Source organism: Panthera tigris, chromosome B1, assembly GCF_018350195.1.
Source record: "Panthera tigris isolate Pti1 chromosome B1, P.tigris_Pti1_mat1.1, whole genome shotgun sequence".
Lineage (NCBI taxonomy): Eukaryota > Metazoa > Chordata > Mammalia > Carnivora > Felidae > Panthera > Panthera tigris.
The window spans coordinates 119,186,830-119,209,438 of NC_056663.1; the positions used below are offsets into that span (position 1 = coordinate 119,186,830).

Here is a 22,609-nt window from a genome sequence, read left to right on the forward strand (position 1 = left end):
AGAGTTTTTTAATATAGATGAACCAATTTGGAATTGATTAACGAACATTCTTCTATGCACACCCTTCTCACGTTGTACGTAAGTGCCCGTATGTTTGCTCTTTGGAGAGATTGGAATAGATGCTTCATGTGACAGTGATTTGTGAGCCTGTCATGAGAGAAAATGTACTTTACTATTATTATGCCTTCATTTCTTCAGACAACAAACATTCAGAGTGCCTGCAGTACTAAATGTTGGATGAATAGGGGCGAACAAGAAAGAGAACAAAATTCCACTTCTCCTAGAGATCATGGTGTGCTTGTTTGGCATAGGCATTTAAATCCTGTCTCTGCTCCTCTCTAGAGGTAGGACTGAGCATAGTTATTTAACCTCTTTATACCTTAGTTTTCTCACCTGTAAAATGGGAACAGGAACCACATAGGGCTGTGGGGAAGATTAAATAACTTATACTATTGATGTTATCATTCTTACTGTTCTGTGCTAATGAGTATGTCCTGTGCCTTCCATGCTCAGTTCTCCACTATAAAACTTCCTGAACTGGGGAACAAATCTTCAGAGTGTCGTAGTGACATCGTTAAGAGGAACGAGGTCCTGGTGCCCTTATCTCCTGTACATTTCTACTCCTCACTTTCCAAATATGAAGTAGAGATGGGCTCTGATGTCTACACTGAAATATAGACCAGCCTGCTGGCTGCCCCCTCACGGAGAACAGCTTTTTATTTCTTAAAAAATTTTTTTAATGTTTGTTTTTGAGAGAGACAGAGACAGAATGAGAGTGGGTTAGGGGCAAAGAGAGGGAGACACAGAATCCAAAGCAGGCTCCAGGCTCTGAGCTGTTAGCACAGAGCCCGACGTGGGGCTCGAACCCACGAGCTGATGACCTGAGCCGAAGTTGGACGCTCAACCGACTGAGCCACCCTGGTGTCTCAGGGTTTTTATTTCTAACTCTCTGTTGCTCATTTTGATCTCTCTCAGCAGATTGTTTCTTTCTTTCTTTTTTTTTTTTTAATTTTTTTAACGTTTATTTATTTTTGGGACAGAGAGAGACAGAGCATGAACGGGGAAGGGGCAGAGAGAGAGGGAGACACAGAATCGGAAGCAGGCTCCAGGCTCTGAGCCATCAGCCCAGAGCCTGACGCGGGGCTCGAACTCACGCTCCGCGAGATCGTGACCCGAGCTGAAGTCGGACACTTAACCGACTGAGCCACCCAGGCGCCCCAGATTGTTTATTTCTTAACACCTCCCCTAGTGTCCTAGTTACCTGCTTGATCACAGTGACTGCAGTTAGTCCTTGCTCTTGTCCCTTCTGTCATCTCTCCTTTCTTGCCTCTTTTCATGTTTCCCAAGCTTCTTGCTCTAAGGGGCTTGCATTTCTAAATCTCCTCTGCCAATCAGAGAGCACTCCTTCAGCTGTCGAAGGTTGGTTAATCAATAATTTGTAGTACATTGGGTGGGATCTTCTACATTTCAGTTCTTTTTTTTTTTTTAATGTTTATTTATTTCTGAGACAGAGACAGAGCATGAGTGGGGGAGGGGCAGAGAGAGAGGGAGACACAGAATCCGAAACAGGCTCCAGGCTCTGAGCTGTCAGCACAGAGCCTGACGCAGGGCTCAAACCCACAAACTGTGAGATCATGACCTGAGGTGAAGTCGGTCGCTCAACCGACTAAGCCACCCAGGCGCCCCAACATTTCAGTTCTTTTGACATAACTCATGTCAAATGGTAGTTACACAACAGACAGTTGCCACATGGGGCTGGTTCCTCTACCACACCCCATCCTAACCCTCTGTCCTTGTTTGAACTATTCTGGAAGCTTTGATGCTGAGCAATGTAGATATTCATGTATTTTGGGAACACTACTTTTCAAGAGCCTAGCAACATTCTCCAGCTTACATTAAAACTTAACCAGTTTCCTGGTGCCTCCTGACTCCCTTTAAGACTTCTCAGTAACAGTGAGAGTTGTGCTGGCCCGGGCACACATTATGCAGGCTTTTTATAAGAAATGATATCCTGCTTCCCGAATGTACCAGAGCATTAATGCTATCTCTATCTGTAGTAGCAGTAGGCAGCCTTTTAGAGTGGTGTAAATAGTCCATTAGGATAACTGCAAATACTTAATTAGTGTATACTTTCAATTCCATTGGCAAAATAGTAACATATTTCTTGAAAACCTGTCAGATTTCTCCTAAGTTATTTTTGTCTAAGACAGTAAAATGATATGGTCCCAAACTGAACATGAAAGGCAATTATTTCAACTCCTAAAGACCAAAACAACTTTACTCACATTCCCCTGAAGGGATGGAGGGAAGGGAAACAATTTTCAAGGTTTCTGAAAATTGTTATTTTCCTGTTAATGGCTATTTTCATTAGCAAGGAGAGTTTTGGAAATAGTTATGAGATTTTCCTAAAACCAAATGACTAAAGACTGAGCACATTTGAATTATATTTTGTGAAACACATTAAAGATAAAATTGATTTCTTCTTTCCAATATGAAGTTTCATTTTGGTTATAGTGATCTGAGACTGACTTTTCTGGGATGGAGGAAGGACAAAGGAACCACCAACTATAAAATACATTAAGACTACTAGAAAATACAGTCTTAAAGTAAAGCCCACTAAAGTGTGATATTGTATGGCACTAACTCTTTATGATATATTTATATCTATTTAATCCTTTTTGTAAATTTTCCCATTAAAATATACTTCGTGGTTTATGTAGAGTCTGTGAGAAGTCAGTGTAGAAAGAGCATTAGACTTTTTGTAGCAGTCATGTTCTTTCCAGAAAGAGGTGGCACATTCAAATAAGGATAAATAATAAGTATGAAAGGGACACTTTAGAAAACTCTGAGCAAGGTATAGGTGAACCACAAAGGACAGTGCAGTAAAAGTGGGACTTGAAATCATGGAGTTATGAGTAATCTTACCAACTATGAATAATGAAAGGGAAAAGGGAAGGAAGAAGTTGGTAGAATCTAAGAGGTAGTCTTGTACAGAAAAACACTGTGTGTGGAACAGTGATCTTTACTGAGGTACGTAACCAGCTCAAGTTACCCCTCAAGGAAGGAGCCCATGGAATAAGTACCTTGGTCTCCCTCTCCTCTTTCCCTCCCATTTTGTATTAGAGCTCTCTGTTTGGAACCAGCTAGAAGCCAGGCACATGGGAGCCCTTTGATGCAGTTGGTACTGGTCTCATAGAACAAAGAACTAGAAAAAGAAGGGTAGAAAGTGGGTCTGGAGTGGGAATTGAAAGATATCTGGTATACTCCACCCCTTTTTTTCTCTCAGCCTCCACTCTTGCCCTTCATCTGGGTGAAAAATGCATGTACCCAGCACAGAAACTGCATAAATCCCCATCAACTACTGTGTGCTGTATCATCCTTCTGTGATAACAATTCTATATGCAATCTAGAACTAAAATGTTGGCCACCACCAGTATTCTTCATATAAAATACCAGGGGAGGAAGATGGGGGGAGAGATGCAATTAAGGAATATGAATTTAAGTTACAGCTGATTCTCACTTCTGTAGATGGTTATAAGGCCTACATCGGTAATTATAGCTGCCTCCTTCCACTAAACCTTCTGTATTTACCTCACTGTCTGGCATCACCTTGACTGATGAGGTCCTTTTCCAACTGAAGTGACTCAGATCTTCATTCCTGCAAGATCTGAATCCTGGGTGGTCTTGTCCTTACTGGGTTGTTGCTGTTCTTCCTCGACCAGGATCCCTGGAAAAGGAATATTAAGAAGTGCCCCACTGAATTTCCTGAGTTCCAAACATTTTTCTTATCTTTATTTTGTAGCAGAAACTCAGGTTTTCCTGATCACGGTGTGTCATCATCTTAGGCAACATAGTGACTTCCTCATCTACCTATTGGTTTAGGGATACAAAGAACTTTAAATTTCCTGGAGTTAATCTCTACTTCCAATGAATCAGAAAATGATGACCATGTTTCCTGGTGGAAGAATTATTATTCCCTTGGACATGAGGACCTTCAAACTCACCAAGTCTAAGGTGTTGGGGACAGGAAGCAATTCTTCAGGTGGGTTATTAGGTGTAAACATGCAGTGGGCCACCTTAAGTTTTCTGGATCTGTGCATCCTCTATAGCAGTGATAGCCCCATATATTCGGCTGCTAGTGTCAGCCATGTATCTACAGCCTATGGGCAGAACTCCAATCTCTCAGGGTTTTTCTCTTAGCTTACACTCTAGCTGAGCCCTCAGCAGGTCATTCCGTATTTCTATCCAGCTGGTGTCTTCGATGAAGAGACAAGTGATATGACTTGTGAATTCTAAGGATTGAGCCCATTGTCTCATTTCTTTTGCTATAAAATGGTTTGGAGACCATTTATAAAGGTTATCTTGGCTATTTATCAGGTGTACCATAAGTCCATGAATGATGGTGCTAGCAGAAACACTGAAAGCAAGGAAGGCGTATTATATATGCCTATATTTGTGAGTCCAAAGAGTACCCCTGTATGATGAGGAATCATCGATGCAATCATCCTGCCTCTGTGTATAGCCAGCTGGGCTTTCCTGCCCCATTGGGCAATGATGCCTTTTTTGAGGGGGTCAGCATTAATCCTGGTTTTTGACAGGTTGGACATTCTTCAGTGTTGGCAAGCCAAATCACTTTGGCTAGAGGAAGAGAATGCTGAGCTGTGAATAGTCTCCATCCCCACTATTCTGACCCTTTTGTTTATGGGCCCATTAAACAAATATTGAGATGGCTGATGAAAGATACCAAGTGAAGTTTACAGTTAGATTATTTTTTTTTTAGAGTTTACTGATTTATTTTGAGAGAGAAAGAGAGAGTGTGGGGAGGGGAAGGGTAGAGAGAGAGGGAGAGAGAGAGAATTCCAAGCAGGCTCCACACTGTCAGGGCTAAGCCCAATGTGGGGCTCAACCTCATGAACCATGAGATCGTAACCTAAACCGAAACCAAGAGTCAGATGCTTAAACGACTGAGCCACCCAGGAGCCCCTACAGTCAGATCTTCTTATTCACTTTGTTATCGAGACTACCCTTATGATAGCCCCTTATGAGATTTAACGGAATAGAATTATCTTCACACTCTGCGCCTTTTACAAGAGGTCCATCTGTATGTTTCTGTCCAGATCTCCTGTCTACCAATTTCCAATTTTGGTTTTTGGAAGTTTCTGGCCACCTAGCCAACTTTTTAGCCCCAACTCACTAGTTAGTATAGATCTATATCTCAGTCATTTCTTCTATGTGAAGTTTAACACTACACTCAAAAGTTCTGCCCATGTGAAGAATTCTCCTTTATCACTGTATTTTAAGTTTATTGTGAGTAAAATTGTATAGCTGGCTGGTGCTGCAGCACTTACAGATCTCTCCATAGTTAACTGGCTTTAGGGAACTCCCCATGAAGCCTATTGTTGTTGAAGGAAAAGAAATGAAGCATAAGGTTCAGATACCACGGAGTTCTAAGTCACCTGCCATTGCAATTTGTTTGTATCTTCAAGACTGGTGTGGGGCTGTTCTTATATATACAATTTAATAATGGAATGCTGATGTGAACAGCTGATTTTATGACTTACTGGCCCAGATAACACCCAGTTCAGAGAGCAGTTACTAAAATCTGCAAAGAGAGTTGTGACCTTCATTTGAGGATCATGGACAGCCTTAGATGACCAAACAAATGGGTATCAGAAAAATAAATACCGTAAGTTCTCCCTCCTTTCTCCCACTGAACTCTCTCTAGAGCTACCCAATGGTCAATCTCAAATGAAAACCGGAGGACGAAGAGCCTGTAGAGATGGCTCATTCAGGACAGAGCAGGGTGAGAGGGTAGAGAGTTATTCTGGAAGGGCAGATAAGAGCTATTTATTACAGGCCTGGAGTTTGAATCTTGGTTGTTCCTTTCTGGATTATGGATTCCAACAAGACAGAGATTCTCTGATTTATATTTCTGTCCACAGTTCTTTGCACAGTTCTCAGCACAGTTCTTGCCTGATATAAAATAGGTGCTCAGTAAATAATTAAGTAGCCTAATCCCAACAGCTCCTGTGTTGTGTGGCTTTGACTAAATCATTTGTATTCTTGATCGTCATTTTCATTATCTTTAAGAGTACCAGTGTCTGTTCTGTTTCCCTCATGAGGATGTTGTAAAGGTCAAAAAAACAAAGATATTAACATATGGGTGCTTTGTAAACTGTTTTAGGTTCATAGCAAAATTGAGAAGAAAGTATAGAGATTTTTCATGTACCCTCTGCCTCCACACATGCATAGCCTCCCATATTATCAACATCCCCCACCATGTCAGTACATTTATTACAACTTATGGACCTACACTGACACATCATGATCATCCAAAGTCCATAGTATGCAGTTCACTCTTGGTGTTGTACATTCTGTGAGTTTGGACAAATGTGTGATGACATATATCCATCAATGTGGTATCATGTAGAGTATTTTCACTGCCCTGGCAACCACTGATCTTTTTACTGTCTACATAGTTTTGCCTTTTCCACACTGTCATATTGTTGTAATCATACAACAAGTAGCTTTTTCAGATTGGCTTCTTTCACTTAGTAATATGCATTTAAGATTCCTCATGTCTTTTCACAGCTTAATACTTCTATTTTCTTGATCTGTTTGTCTGTTCTTTCACCATTATCACACTGTTTTGATTACTGTAGCTATATTAGTAAGTCTTGAAGTCATGCAATGTGATTCCTCCAACTTTGTTCCATTCCTTCAAAGTTGTATTGGCTATTCCAGGTCTTTGGCCTTTCCGTATAAACTTTAGAATCACAAAATACCCACAAAATAACTTGCTTGGATTTTGATTGGGGTGGCATTGAATCTTTAGGTCACATTGGGAAGAACTGACATCTTGATAATAATGAATCTTCCAATCCACAAACATAGAATATCTCTCCATTTAGTTTTTCTTTGATATCTTTTATCATAGTTTTGTGCTTTTCTTCATATAGACTGTGTACATATTTTGTTAGACTTATACCTATTTCATTTTGGGGGTGGTGCCAGTAAATGGTTTTGTGATTTTAAATTCAAACTCCACTTACTCATTGCTGGCATGTAGGAAATAACTCGATTTTGTACATTAGTCTTGTTGTACAACCTTTCTATAATTGCTTATTAGTTCTTGGACCTTTTTCATCTATTATTTTGGATTTTCCATGTAAACAGTCATGTCATTTGCCAACAAGAGAGTTTTATTTATTTCTTCCCAGTATGTGTATGCCTTTTATTTCCTTTTCTTGTCTTATTGCATTAACTAAGACCCAAGTAACTTTCTACAGGACACAAAGCTATGAAGTAGCCATGCCCATTTGATGCCAAGACACAGATCTTTCAATCTTTAAGCTAGCTTGCATTCAGTGCTCCTTTCCTTAAATATCAGTGCTCTCCCTTCTTTACAGCTTCTTAAAACGATATTGTACCATTTTTATTTATATTACATTAACTTTTGTTTCATGGGCACAGAGTTTATATATTTCTTTGCATATAAGTTTCATCTGTTGTTTGTTGTCATTTATACTTCCTTTTGCCATCTTCATTATGCTTTTTAGTAGGTTGTTCCTTTCCTCTTGGTTTGGTTTTATTTTTATCAGAGTGCTTCCTCTGAAAAATTCTTTCAGCATGGGATTTAGAATTTGGAATTTAACTTTTACCTGCAATAGTTGTTTACTTTTACCTTCTTATCAATGAAACATATAGACAATAAACTATAAGAACGTTTTTGTTAATCATGGTTCATCTTGACTCTCCCAGTGAAGAATGAGGTCTGACTGTGCTCATGCTGGACTTTGCAGCCATTAATCCAACAAAAAAGTTTCATTTTAGTGGGATAGCACATGCTTTTTTTCAATGCAGATAAAATCTGGCAGGCAGCCTGTTTTTCCAGCTTTACCTTGTTTGCTGATGATAATTCCTGAATAATGACAAGTTCACTTTTCCCTCTTGCTAGTTCTCATCCTGTGGCTTGAATGCTTTGTTTTCCAAGTATTAAAATGATATACAATAAGTGCAAAAAAAATCCAGGACACCCATAAGAGATAACAAGAAAAAGAACCCTCAAGGATTATCTATAATGGTGCTATCTCCCAAGGATATGTGTGATTACCAATTTTGTAAATATCCTTCCAAATATGTTTGCACTTAGACCATCATGGAATTACAATAAGATGTATTTTACTTATTTATTTAATTTATTTTGACAAAATATTTAACAAAAATATTATATTTATTTAAATTTTTATTTATTAAAAAAATTTTTTTTAATGTTTATTTATTTTTGAGACAGAGAGACAGAGCATGAATGGGGGAGGGGCAGAGAGAGAGGGAGACACAGAATCGGAAGCAGGCTCCAGGCTCTGAGCCATCAGCCCAGAGCCTGTCGCGGGCTCGAACTCACAAACCGCGAGATCGTGACCTGAGCTGAAGTCGGACGCTCAACCGACTGAGCCACCCAGGCGCCCCAAATTTTTATTTATTTTAATAAAAGATTGGCCATGCTGAGATATATATATTTACCTCAACACTGTGTTTTGGACATTTTTACATGTGGAATAGACATTCATCATCCCCACTACTCTGCATAATACTTCACTGCACACACAAGATGTATTAATATGATTCATATCCTACTGAAAGATAACTAAGTCCTTTTTTCTTTCCTCATTTTTCTCCTCCTTACCCCCTTGTTCTTCTCTACTTCCTCCTTTTTATTCTTTTTCTCCATCCTTCATCTCTTCCTCTTCCTTCTATTTGTCTTCCTCCTCTTCCCTCCTCATGCCACACCTCTGCGTCTTCTTCTTTTTCTCCCCCCTTGTGCCCTCCTCCTCTTTTTGATGGCCCTTCTCTTTGTTTAAATGTAAAGGGTTCTGCAATAAGTCTACTTGATTTTTTCATTTTGATTTTTTAGTACTTTTTTTCCCTTTTTGTTTCTTCCCCAATATACTTATGTTGGGATTGTAGTCTCTCCTCTGCTTTTATAACTTTGGTCCATGATATTCTTTCTGCCTCAGTTCTGATTAGTGTGCACTTTGCTTTGACTTTTATTTCCATTAATAACTAAGATGAGAGATGTTAAGAACCTTACTGATGATTCCACAGTAATTCTTGTCAAAGCCAAGCTAGGACTTGGTTCTCCTGGGCTTTAGACCTAAGATCTTTCCACTAGATTGAGTTGCCTCATCATGGGTGAACTTAGAAATAGCCTCAGATTTATTGTTTAAGTCACACAAGGAAGCAAGCAAGCAAGCAAGCAAACAATGAAAACAGTAAACAAAAATAAAAGAGAGAGAAGAATACTCAGTAACTTAACCAGAAGAACTTGAATTTAGTGTTTCCTCTGCTCAGTAACTTAGTACTTGGTGAATTAAAAATAAGCTCTTTGTGAATGTATGCCTACTTATGTTTGTTCCAAAATTATTAAAAATGTATGGCTGTTAGCCTACCCAACAGTGTCATTTGAAACCTAAGTTTATAGAGCTAGAAGGGAAGCATGATAAACACAGTAATATCTGTACTTAGAGGTAAGAGAATCATGCCTGATATATTAATTTAATTTCTTTTTCAGAATTAAAGGAGTTTGTATACCGACTTTGTACATAATATCAGGTAGTCAAATTTTAGTCTTTTATTCTTTTCCTTAAATCCTCACAAGTAAATAAAGAAATATAAATATTTGATTAGGTAAACCAAGTTGGAAGATGAAAACAAGTGGTCTTATTAAGTGTCTCTTGGCACTAAGTTTTTGTAAAGCCAATGTCTCTTCCTCAATGGCTTTTCTCATGACCACTTCTGTTTCTTTGGCAATTATTGCTTCCTGTTCAGGGGCATTTCTTACCCAAGTCACCCATATGACCTATACTAAATTGTGATTGTTTAGTATGTTGTCCATTTAAGATATATTGACTATTAAAGTAAGTAAACAAGGAGGCCATTAGACTGAGGTGGCTCTAATGCCTTGGCAGCCTATGTAATCAAACCAAAATCTAAGCCTGTAAATGTCTCAAGGTTATGAAATCGAAACGTAAAGACAATTGGTCACAAAAAGCCAATGGGTCTTTAAGTTATAGCCAATCAGTACTTTTCTTGCATTGCTTCTGCCTTGTCTCTGTAACAGTCTCTCCCTTGCGCTCTTGTCCATGGAGCACTCCTAACCACACCTGGCTTGACAATGCCCAGTTTGAATCAATTTTCGCTCAAATTCTTTGAGTTTTAAATTTACCTCAGTTTATCTTTTAACATTGTAAAGTAAAAAGACCACATTTGAAGACCAGATGGAATTCTTTTTATGCCACTGAGAGAGGCATAAAACAAAGGGAGACTGAACACTCAAGTGTTTAGAAGAGTTTTTTGGGAGGTGTAAGTGTTTAGAAGAATTTTTTGGGAGGTGGCTCTGTCAGTTAAGTGTCCGACTTCGGCTCAGGTCATGATCTCAGGTCCATGGGTTCGAACCCCGCATTGGGCTCTGTGCTGACTGCTCACAGCCTGGAGCCTGCTTCAGATTCTGTGTCTCCTTCTCTCTCTGCCCTCCCCTGCTTGCACTCTGTCTGCCTCTCTCAAAAATAAATAAACATTAAAAAATAATAGAAAAATGAGTTTTTTGAGAGAAGGGGGTATTCTTCTTGTGAATTGCCTTCAGAACCTATTTTGGACAAGAAGTGGTCCCCTCCCCACCCTCCCACAAATTTGAAGTAGTAAAACAGTTACTAAAATAGTCCACGTATTTCCCTTGCATCCTTGGATAAGTTCAGCAACATTTCTGTATTTTTAGTTTCTTCAACTCTAAAATGATGATAATAGTAGTCCTTAATTCACAGAGCTGTTCCAAAGGAATTAAATATCTCAAGTGCTTAGAGCAGGGCCTGGCACATGATAAATACTTTATGCCTTTACTGTGTCTATTCCTACTACGATCACGGCTCAGGCTACTACTACAACCACTGCTGCTACCAGTAACAACCCCCGCCACCCCCCCACCCCCCCGCCCTTGCCCTTTGCATGTTCATTTAAGAACATAGTGGCTCCAAATGACTTTTGGCTGTGTGTACAAACAAAAACATTCCCCAAAGATGAAAATTTGCCACTAACGACACGGTGAAAGGATGTAAATTGCAAGATCTAAAGTCAGCTCTGAAAGAGCCAGTCCCCAAAGTGTTTTGAACAATGAAGTGGCATCGAAACAAATCTAAAACCTTGCAGATGATGGCTCTGAAGGCAGCTCCTCTCAGCCGGACGTATAATGAATGTTTTTTACAAAGTCAATCATATACTTTACATCACGTTTCTCTAATACAAATGCGCTTCTTGAAGATAGAAGTTGCATTTTCCACTTGTGTGCCCTTTCCATAGCATCCAGGACACTGCTCAATAAATGTGTTGATTAGCTGTTGAGGTAGAGTTGAGGGGAGGAGAATTAGGAATAAAATGCTCTCCAGTTAATTGCAAATTGCATCCCTACTTAAAAGTAAATTTGCATTTTAGTTTCTTTTTCTACCGTTTCTGGAAAATGGCTCGAGTTGGTGTTTGGCATCTGGTTTTATGCAACTTTGTAAATTTTATGGAAGTCTAAATTCTTTCAAAGGTTTTGTTGTAGGCTTTTCTGTTTTTATTCTTGTTTCAAAACGGACAGAGGTGTTAGTGCAAAGGCACGCCTGTTCCAATCACATTTCCTGAGATGTTAAAAGAATCGTTGAAATTTAGAGATAGTAGGGAATGCATTATTACAGTTTAATCACCCAACATACACTACCTGGAACACAGCAGAAACTTAATAAGTCATTGAAAAGTAAATGAATCATGTAGTATGTTATCTTCATTTCACAGTTGAAGAACCTGAGGCCCAGATAACCTGCTCAGATAATGTAGGACGGATTACCATAAATGTTCTTTGATGTCATTGTGCTTTAAATGTGGGTTTCACATTTACATTGTAGCGTGGAAAAAGACTTTACATTTGGTCTGTGAAAAACTTCCTTTATTTTAAAGTATGCAAATGAATCAAATTCTTCAGTTAGTATCTGTTGCATTTTAGGAAGGCAATAGTAAGAACTGTTTGTACAAATCAAAAGGATTTTTTAAGGGGAAACCAAAGTAAAATGTCTTTTGGGTAGCTCATTCAAGGCCTGTCAGTCTATTCATTTCCTTTCTCCCTACGGTAAGTTTTTGTTGTTATAAATGATTAGGAGTTCTTAGCCACCATGAAGACTTTCTGTTGGAACCATTTGTCTTTCTCAATACATAACACATCTCCTACTCCTTTCTGTGTAACTCTCAGACTTTCAAGAAATGTAGCTTAATTTGTTGGTTGATTTTCTGTTATTTTACAGGATGGAAAAACAGAGTCGAGTTCATGTACCTGTTTGAAGGGACCCAAACTGTCAAAAATAGGGACAATTGCCTGGATGGTAACCCTCAGTGACGCCCTCCACAATTTCATCGATGGCCTGGCGATTGGGGCTTCCTGTACCTTGTCTCTTCTTCAGGGACTCAGTACCTCTATAGCAATTCTGTGTGAAGAATTTCCTCATGAGTTAGGTAAGGGGCTCTGATCATACTGTAAAAGTTGGTTACTTCTTGATTTCAGTGGAGTGAGACATTTTATTTTATTTAAAAAAATTTTTAGCATTTATTTATTTTTGAGAGAGAGAGAGTGCACGTGCGTGAGTTGGGGAGGGGCAGAGAGAGAGGGAGACACAGAATCCGAAGCAGGCTCCAGGCTCTGAGCTGTTAGCACAGAGCCCGAGGCAGGGCTCGAACCCATGATCATGACCTGAGCTGAAGTTGGACGTTTTACCGACTAAGCAACCCAGGCGCCCCTGGAGTGAGACATTTTAGGCGACACACTTAAAAATCCTACTGATGCATCTAAATGAAGGAGCCCTTGTTGGATACTGATGCTTATCTTCTCTCATCCAAAAATAGCAAAAACTATTTGGTATTTTCTTCTTTTTCTAGGGGACTTTGTGATCCTACTCAGTGCAGGAATGAGCACTCGGCAAGCCTTGTTATTCAATTTCCTTTCTGCATGCTCCTGCTATGTTGGGCTGGCTTTTGGCATTTTGGTGGGCAACAATTTTGCTCCAAATATTATATTTGCTCTTGCTGGAGGCATGTTCCTCTATATTTCTCTGGCAGATATGGTAAGAAATTAAAATTTTTTATCTTGTTTTAATTTAAAATTTAGAAATAAGCATCTGGGTTGTGAGTTGACTAAGGGTGACCTTCTACTTTCCACAGTGTGGAAATTCTGTCATTAAAACATTCCTGGCTCAACAGATCATTCTTCTTGTACTAATAGTAACTTGAAAGTGATTCTTATTGATCGTTTGATCTATGATCTAATTGATAAAAGATGAAATGATTTACTTTTGCTGAAGTAGAGGTATTGGCCCAGGTTTTTTGCCTTGTGGTAGGTAAGCCTTGTACTCTATTATAGTATGTCCCCATTGGACCTTCTCTCCCTCTTTTGTGAGGATGTCACATTTTTTATTGTTTAAAAAATTTTTTTAATGTTTATTTTTGAGAGAGTGAGAAAGAGAGAGAGAGACAGAGTGCAAGCAGGGGAGAGGCATTGAAAGAGAGGGAGACACAGAGTCCAAAACAGGCTCCAGGCTCTGAGCTGTCAGCACAGGGCCCAATGAGAGGCTCAAACCCATGAACCGTGAGATCATGACCTGAGCTGAAGTTAGATGCTTAACCGACTGAGCCACACAGGCACCCCAGGATATCACATTTGGAAGGGAATAACTTGTTAGAATAAATAGCATTTTGTTATTTCAGAGTTTTAAAGAGTGGGAGTCTTTTGGATTAAACTAAAAGTGGTAAATTGAAATTGGACAATATTTACATGGGTTGGTATATATTTGTATCTGTGTTTATGCTGTGTCTGTGTCTTTATTTATGTGTGTGTGTGTGTGTGTGTGTGTGTGTGTGTGTGGTGTGTGTAAAAGAGAGAATATCAATGAACCTGTGCCCTGTGCATTTTCAAATGTATCATGGACAGCTTTCTAGAAAATGAGAATGTGCTACATATATGCAATTCAAGGAGCATTTCCTTTGCGTTTGGAACTGAATATGTATCACACACATAATTTAATAATTTAGTTTCCTTCATCTGCATTCTCAGCTCCACATGATAACCCTCTCGCTCTGCTCACTGTTCTGTGCAGGCCCTGATCAGAGCAAGAACGTCATCCCTCAGAACCATCACTGCATTATATTGTTCTTCACACAATTCGTGTCTCATACTGTATTTGTGCCAGGCCATCACTTTTCTGTTCTTTGTTAGAAGAACAGAATATCAGAATTGTTCCATTCAAGGAAAGGATACTCATATGTGACATTGTATGTCCTACAACAGTTTGCCTTTTTCAGAATAGTTTCACAGCTTTCACTCATTTTATCCTGGTAAAACAACTTTCTTAAATCAGGCACATGGATTGATTGGGTTCTGGAGGCCTCCTGGATGCTTTGGTACAATGCACCATGGTGTGTGCGTGTGCGTGTGTGTGTGCATGTGTGTGCGTGTGTGTGTGTGTATGTATGTGTGTATATATATATATATATATACACACACACATATATGTGTGTGTATATATATATATATATATATAATTTTGTAATACATTTTGAAAAGCTGGCATTTACAGATCTATTGGAGCCTTTTCAGTAGAGCTTATCTGCTGAGAAAGGGTAGATTTTAAGAACAGAAGCTGGAGTTTTAATTGCACTCACTGTAATGAGATTGTTATAGCCTTCAATCCTGGAACAGTACATAATTTATTTGAAAACGTTATGATTTTGTGAGGGGTAGAGCAAGCAGAAAGACACAAATTAAAGAGAACAGAATTAAATGTATAGCGATTCCTAAAGATTTATTTAATCAGCCACTATTGATTGATATTTCTGTGCCTGGCCTGGAATTTGCAAGGTGCTGGGGACACTGGAGTGAGCAAAAAGAGGCACACTCCCTGCATCTGTGGGGCATTCTGTCTTTAAAGACAGGAAACCAGAAATTCAATGAATAAAATCATACACATGACTAAATAATTACAAATAAAAAAAATCCGTGAGCTAAGGAGAAAAGCAGTACATGTGGTGAGAGATGAAGTTAGGGGACTCTAGTGTAAGTTAGGAGGGGCTAAGGGAAGCCTTGCTGGAAAGATGATTTGAAGCTGGAACCTGAAGGATGGAGCTTATTGAGAAGTTAGAGGGGGAAGAGGTCAGATAGCAGTTTGGGTGGGTGTGATGAGTTTGAGGACAGAAAAAGTTTGGATGCATTTGAGATCCTGAAAGAATGGTGTGAATGGAGCATAGAGAGTAAGGCGGGAGAGAGACAGGCGGACAAAGAGAAACACAAGGCATAAAATGAGGTAAATCCTGTCCCACTGATTAACTCAGGTGGGGAGCACTACTTCTATACTTTTATTCTTGTTGATGTCTGATAGGGCTAGATATCCCTTTTATGCTATCTATACTATGCTATATGTATATGCTATGCTAAATAAAACATTTAAACATCTGAATTAAGTCATCACTGCCCCAACCCCGCAGAAATCTCTAGGCGGCTGTTTTACGTTTTACCACCAGATGGCGACAGTTATCTAACAATGTATCTTTCTCTTAGTTTCCAGAGATGAACGATATGCTGAGAGAAAAGGTAACTGGAAGAAAAACCGATTTTACTTACTTCATGATTCAGAATGCTGGAATGTTAACTGGATTCACAGCCATTCTTCTCATTACTTTGTATGCAGGAGAAATTGAATTGGAGTAATAGGAAATGAAAGATGCTGTTGTCAAGGAAGGCATTTAATAAATAAAAACATCTCCAAAGGGATTTTGAAGCTGATCCTATTTAGTTAAAAGATAATTTTGTTTTCAACTGTAGGTCAGGAAAACTGATTATTGTTTTCAGATCTGTGAAATAGGCCATTATTTGTTGTCAAAGATGCTTCAAAGGGTTTTCGGTTCCAGTCTGAAAAGGCAGGTACACGAGATCTTTGGTCAGTACCCACTTCTTCATGTTTTATGCATTCGACAATCATTTAGACATGAAGATCCAGAGAGAGAAACACAGGCTAGGTTGTATAAGCCTTTAAACCTCTGTGGCAGGCTCAAAAGCTCAAGTGGTTTCAGAGTGGTTTTCTTTCAGTTAATTTGTCCTAGTGCTTTCACAGGCAAGTACATTAAAATGTGGAAGAGAAGCAAAATGCATGCAACACGGATCTAAATGATTCCAAGGCCTTAATGAACCCAGGAAAGAAAGATTGCTCATAGCTTTTTTTCTGTTTTATATCTCAGTTAGGGACTTGTAGGCTCATTTTAAAAAATTATCCTAAAATAATATGAGTTATGCAATCAGTAAAGTTTTGTTAGCCCTACTAAGTTCAGACTTTATCTGACACCTCATCTCCAAGTGGAAGCTCTCCCTGCTCCCACACAAATGCAGAATTGCTTTTTTTATGGCTCAGGTGTAATTGCACCGCAACCCAGGGCAGAAAGCGTGGGGCCGGGGACTATTCAACTACAACGTATCATGTATTTGCATCGTGAAGGGAAAGACTATGTTGGTTTATAGGAAGAAAATGAATGTAAGTTTAAGCAATTTACTTTTAAAATTCAACATAACTGTTTAGCAGAGTGTATTTTAAATAGATGCAAAATAATAGCTGGACTGCTGTACTTCAAGGACTGATTAACTAGAAAACACACATTCCTTCTGGGCGATTGAAAGCAATCATAACATTCCTCTTCTGTGCTCAGTCCACATTTTTCCTCCATGGCATATCTTGAAAAAAAATTCCACACACCGCGGTTATTTTTGTGCCTTTTGGAGGTGAGACGGCCTGCTTGCTCATTTAGCAGATGGAGAAAGTTGGTCTGCACTTTAACATCCTAACCCCAATTCACACTCCCAAGTCACTTCAGGAAAGATGACTGACAGTGAGGAAAGTGATTGATAAAAGCCAACAATGATCTCAGGAATTAACATTTTCCCACAGACCATGCGATGGTGTCACCTAGCAATAATGCAGAGTAGATGAATATTTAACATGTATGTTAATGTAGATTTCTCTTTATAACTGACAATTAAAAAAATGTTTGTTTGACCAAATAGTAAACACCTTTGAAGCCATGCATTGTGTTGTTTGTTATTCATTTTAATATATATCTTTTTTTGAGTGACTTCCCTGTACCTGGTGTTACAGGGAGAGAGAAAAATAGGAAATTGGTGATGTGTTTATTGCAAAGATATTCAGCAAATAAATACGGAAAGATTAATCAGTAAACATAGAATCTGTTTTTATCATTTAATCTGTTTACATTAAGTCTTAAGAACAATCGTTAACTTTTTAAAGCACAGACTGTGTGTCTGGGTTAAGAAGCTATTTACAACACGATAATTAAAACAAGATAGTTTAACAAACTCTCATTTGTTGCATGTGGGTTATCCGGGTGCTTTATATTACACTTTCCGTGTGTTGATCTTTTGGCCGTTTTCCTCAACTATGAGGAGAACAGAGGCAATAGGGCAGGAAGGCCCAAAAAGCAAAAAGAAAATTGCTACTTACTTGAGGTTATGGTTGCAGGTAGAAGGTAGGATATATAGAAAGCCGTGAGTAAATTTAAATCCCAGGGAACAATTCAAAAAATCAGTTAACATATCTTATACTGAGGCATTCATTATACTCCTTGAATATTCTATAATTTTTAAACCTTAAAGATGCTACTATGGTACACCAAAGATGATTTCAACGCATTATATTTGGGGTTATGTACTTTGACTTTTGCATAACTGAACTTTTAAAAATGCCTACCAATAGCTGGCATTTTCTGAGTACCGAATCAGACCCTGTCTTAGTACTTCCATACTACCAGACTGGGGGGGGAGGGGGTTATAAACAGCAGAAAGGTATTTCTCACCGTCCTGGCCCCTGGAAGTCCAGGTCCAAGGCACCCTCAGGTTTGGTGTCCTCACGTGGTGGAAGGGTAAAGGAACTCTCTGGAGCCTTTTGTTTAGAGTACTAATCTCATTCATGAGGTGCTCCACCCTGATGACCTAAGCACCTCTCAGAGCCCCTGCCTCCTCCTGCCCTCATCCTTAGGGGTTAGGATTTCAACATATAAATATTTGGGGGACACGGTAGACCCCTATTACGATGCCGATGTGGAGAAACAACCCACCCGAAGAACCCGAGTCTCACAACAGGTTATTCTCATGCTCACAGGTCTGCCGGTGACGTTCAGCTGGTCCAGCCCGGGCTCTGCTGGACGGCTCAACTTCAGACTGGGGGTCGTCTAGGTTGGGCCCCCGTGGCAGGAGGTGCTTCAGTCATGTGGCAGAGGGCACAGACGTGCCGTTCTGGTACAGGAGACTGGAGAAGTACAAACGGTTTCAATTTGCTTTAAGTGCTCTCCAGAGACTGTTATTTTACCTGGTAGAAAACAGCTTATATCAATACTAATTCACCCAAAGCTCCCAGAATTACTTTTTTGAGAATATTATTCCTTCTAGGAGAATATTATTTTCTTTCCCTTCAGTGTTATTATGTGTAAATGTGTGGATGCAACACTGCTTTACCCCAAGTCAAGATAATTTGTTTTTCTTCAGTTTGTGAGTCGAATCCTGCCACGCTCATTTCTATGGGCAGCTGCTTAGCATAGCCGACACGAGAGTCCAGTTATGTAACAGTCCCTGAAAGGCATTTTATAATGATCTGGAGATGCTTAGTAAACCCCACCACGCCTAAAAGTTTCTGCAACTGGAGCTCAAATTTTTAAAAAATGAATTAATTGACAAGAACCAAGACAACACGATGGGTTTACCAGGCAATTAGCGTAGGTGTATTAACAGAGCTAATTACTGATGGCCTGTGCCAGGGGAAGAATCGCCAGTCTGCTCTCCATGCTCTGATTGGCATCGCCTTCCTTTGGGTCTCCCTTTGGTCTTCTTCAGTGGGCTACCGTGATTTCCAGAGTCCGTGTTTATTTAAGGTTCATTACAGGACAAAAGGTTCTTAACCCTGCAATAAATCAGGTCCCTAACACTGATGTTGCTATAGCTGCTTTCTCACTGACGCTCTGCCTTCCCCAGCTGTGTGTGTGTTGCAATAACTGTGCTAAATTGCATTTCCCTTAGCTGCCTCTCTGTGCTGAACACACTCAAGGCATTCTCTCATGGCCATTTCACTTCCTATATGGGAGGCTCCCCACCTCTGTATATCTCATAATCGGCGACTTTACTAGTAAAATTTCAGATGAGCTACGGCAGCAGGATGAACTAAAAACCCCAAATACCCATCCATTAATTCTTTTTTTTATTTTAATTTTTTTTAACGTTTATTTATTTTTGAGACAGAGAGAGACAGAGCATGAACAGGGGAGGGGCAGAGAGAGGAGGGAGACACAGAATCGGAAGCAGGCTCCAGGCTCTGAGCCATCAGCACAGAGCCCGACGCGGGGCTCGAATTCACGAACCGTGAGATCATGACCTGAGCTGAAGTCGGACGCTTAACCGACTGAACCACCCAGGCGCCCCCCATTCATTAATTCTTAAGAGGGGCATTTCCCTCTATATTTTAATGTTTCCAAATGCCATGCCACTGTGGCTGGCAACCAGGTGGCATTGTTGAGATAGAGTTGAGTGAAAATGAAAATCATCTGTTGGGATCTGGTAAGGCCACAAAAATGCCAGAACCGTAATAATAATAGGTGTCTTACACATGTCAGGTTTACTTTCCTTTCTATAGAACGCAGAAGAAGCAGTGCGGGGCTAACGTGGCAGTTCCCTGGTCGTTGGGAATCCAATCTGTCATCTGTGGCTTCTGACTTCAAGATGACTTCATGTTCTAAGATATTTGCTAGAGAAATCCAGTCTTAAATTCTAAAGTCCACATAGCAGGAGGAAGAATAGGTAGAAAACCAAAAAATTCACACCTAGCTCTTCATTCCCCTTAAACGAGCTTTCTCAGAACATACAACAATTTCTACTCACATTCACTGGTCAGAATTAGTCACTGGCCACATTAGCTTACAGGAGAAGCTGGGAAACATTGCTTTTAGCTGGATACACTATAACCAATAAGATCAGAGTCTGTTACCAAGAAGAAGCAAAGAGGGATGTTGGGTAGACTAGAGACCATCTCAGGTATAGACAGGTTTGTGTCTTGGAGAACTTAATATTCTAGATGGTTCTGACACAACCAGTTTGGGGAAATCGTTCTTTTAGGGATTCTCATGACTTCTTTCAGATTAATTCCCTGTCACCCTGACCATTTTCTGGCCCACCTGATGCGTCTTACCTTTTTTTTTTATTAAAAAGTTTTAAAAAATATTTTTATTTATTTTGAAACAGAGAGAGACAGAGGATGAGCAGGGGAGGGGCAGAGAGAGAGACACACACACAGAATCCGAAGAAGGCTCCAGGCTCTGAGCTGTCAGCACAGAGCCCAATGCGGGGCTCGAATTCACGAACCATGAGATCATGACCTAAGCCAAAGTTGGACGCTCAACTGACTGAGCCACCCAGGTGCCCCTGATGGGTCTTACCTTACAAACAGTATTGTTCATACACATTTGTACTTCCCTTCATAGTTCCTCTGTCTCAGTCTATTGTGAGTACTATTTATTTACCTTGAAGACATCCTAGGTCTTTTACAGGATGGTCTAAATTCTAAGGAAACTGAAACAAAACTCTTTTAATACGGACTTTGATATTTAAAACCCTTGATTACCAGACTGATTAAGCCTGATTACCATGCTTATATCCAAAACTATGAAACTAAATACTATTAGCAGATTTGGGAAAAAATAAAATAAAAAAATCATTTATGTATTCTCTCCTCCACCCAGGTCCTCACAGCTATTTAACATAAGCAAATTTGGAACAAAAATGTTATCTGTTACTTGATTTTGTAGATAATTAGATGGGCCACTGGAGACCTCAAATCTCAAGGTCATTTAGCTTGGATGTGCACAGCAAGATTACCAAAGAACAGTGTTAATGGTAGGGCTTGCACGTGTTAAACTTCATATGATGGCTTAATTCCTACTGCAGTGACTGTGCACATTATCCCCCCAACTGTATAGAACAATCTGGTAAAACTCCAGTAAGGCAACAGGTAGGTAATTTATGACCATGTTTGTGGTCACCAAAGGGATGTTGAGCAGGGTCATGAAAAAGAAAAATAAAGATGTAAAGTTATGTATTACAGGGGAAAGTCTCCTGTAGGAAGAATTCAAGTCAGAAATGGCTCCTTCCCTCAAAACACTGAGGACGTGTAGAAAACCTGTGTCTTTCTGTATTTTGTGGCAAGCTGCACCAGCGGACCCTGCAGAATGCTGGGCATGAGCTAGCTGCAGTCAGGATGAACCCGGGGGACTGGCGTGTGACACCCCCCAGGAAACAGAGAGGCTGAGAGTTTGCTGGCAAGTGGCTTTGGAGGCCATGTGAGGAGAGTTGCTGCTGCATTCAGCTAGACCTTCAGTCCTACAGGGTTTTGGACAAAAGATACATGAATATTCCCTTGACTTAGTGTGAACCACGTGGTAGGTAAGAGATCCTTTTGATTTGGAACAATTTAAGGTCACGAGTAAGAGGGGTAGCATCCCGAGAACAGAGAAGGTTAGTACTGGGTGGGCTTCCAGAAAACCGAGACTTTGGTGGGACAGCTGGAGAACTAGAACATGTCTTTGGGGAGGAGCCCCTCTGAAGAATCCTAAAAGCACCAACAAGAGAAAGGGTTAACCTTAAGTACCTGTCAGTCTCGATGGCACGAAGCCACACGTTTTGTACCCACCAAATAAGAACTTTCTATGCCTCTTTTTCTCTTCTCCATCCAAACACTTAACTTGGTAGGGGCCAGAAGCCATAGTGAGCGGACAGGGGGAGTAAGTAAGAGAGGTAAAAGACAATGGTTTCTTCCTACGTGTCTTATCTGAATAAAGATGGAAGTACTGACTCGTATATTGTACTAGATTCTTTCCATGATTGACCTGAGACTGCATGATTGTAGGACTTGATGTCCCCCACCCCCAGGTCCTGTGTCATAACAGTCATTTTGCCAGCCCTGGTTTCACTCAGGTGTAGAAGGGCTGCCCAGACCCCAAGCCCCAGGTTCCAACAGGTGGGGAATAAAATCAAAGTTGTTTTTGATTCGCCCTGTGAGAATAGCATGTCAATATAATGATTACATAAGCACTGGAAAAATTAGTATTCACAACAACCTTGGGAAATGGATTCTATTTTTTTTTCTTAGTTTATTTATTTATTTGTTTAATTATTTTTAGTTAATTAATTAATTAATTTAGAGACAGAGAGAGGAGAGAGAGAGAGAATCCCAAAAAGGGTCCTCACTGTCAGTACAGCCCCTAATGCGGGGCTTGAACTCACAAACCTCGAGATCATGACCCGAGCTGAAATTGAGAGTTGGATGCTTAACTGACTGAGCCACCCAGGTGCCCCTGAAATGATTTCTGTTTTTAATACCAGGTCAGGCTGAAGCTGAGAGCTTGCAGAGGGGCGACATGATCTGGGTGCATGGTTGGGGCAGAGCCTGAACGAAGTCCTCCCACATTCAATGCGGACCCCATGCAGCAGCTGCAA

General features: G+C 40.0%; 1 protein-coding gene and 1 long non-coding RNA gene across 3 annotated transcripts in view; one reads left to right on the forward strand and one right to left on the reverse strand.

Moving 5' to 3' along the window:
- The window catches only part of SLC39A8 (solute carrier family 39 member 8), an 80,355-nt gene extending 63,213 nt beyond the window's left edge, over positions 1 to 17,142 (forward strand). For both annotated transcript variants that reach the window (XM_042984122.1, XM_042984121.1), the window contains exons 7-9: positions 12,330 to 12,537; positions 12,958 to 13,142; positions 15,629 to 17,142. In XM_042984122.1, the coding sequence (XP_042840056.1) occupies positions 12,330 to 12,537; positions 12,958 to 13,142; positions 15,629 to 15,778 (543 nt within the window). In that variant the 3' untranslated portion in view covers positions 15,779 to 17,142. The remainder of the gene's footprint in view (positions 1 to 12,329; positions 12,538 to 12,957; positions 13,143 to 15,628) is intronic.
- LOC122237984 lies at positions 85 to 17,984 on the reverse strand. The gene is made up of 4 exons (XR_006216841.1): positions 17,929 to 17,984; positions 3,592 to 3,727; positions 1,262 to 1,410; positions 85 to 147 (listed from the first exon to the last, which is right to left on the reverse strand). It is a non-coding gene; the product is annotated as an uncharacterized LOC122237984 (long non-coding RNA).
- Positions 17,985 to 22,609: the final 4,625 nt, after the last annotated feature.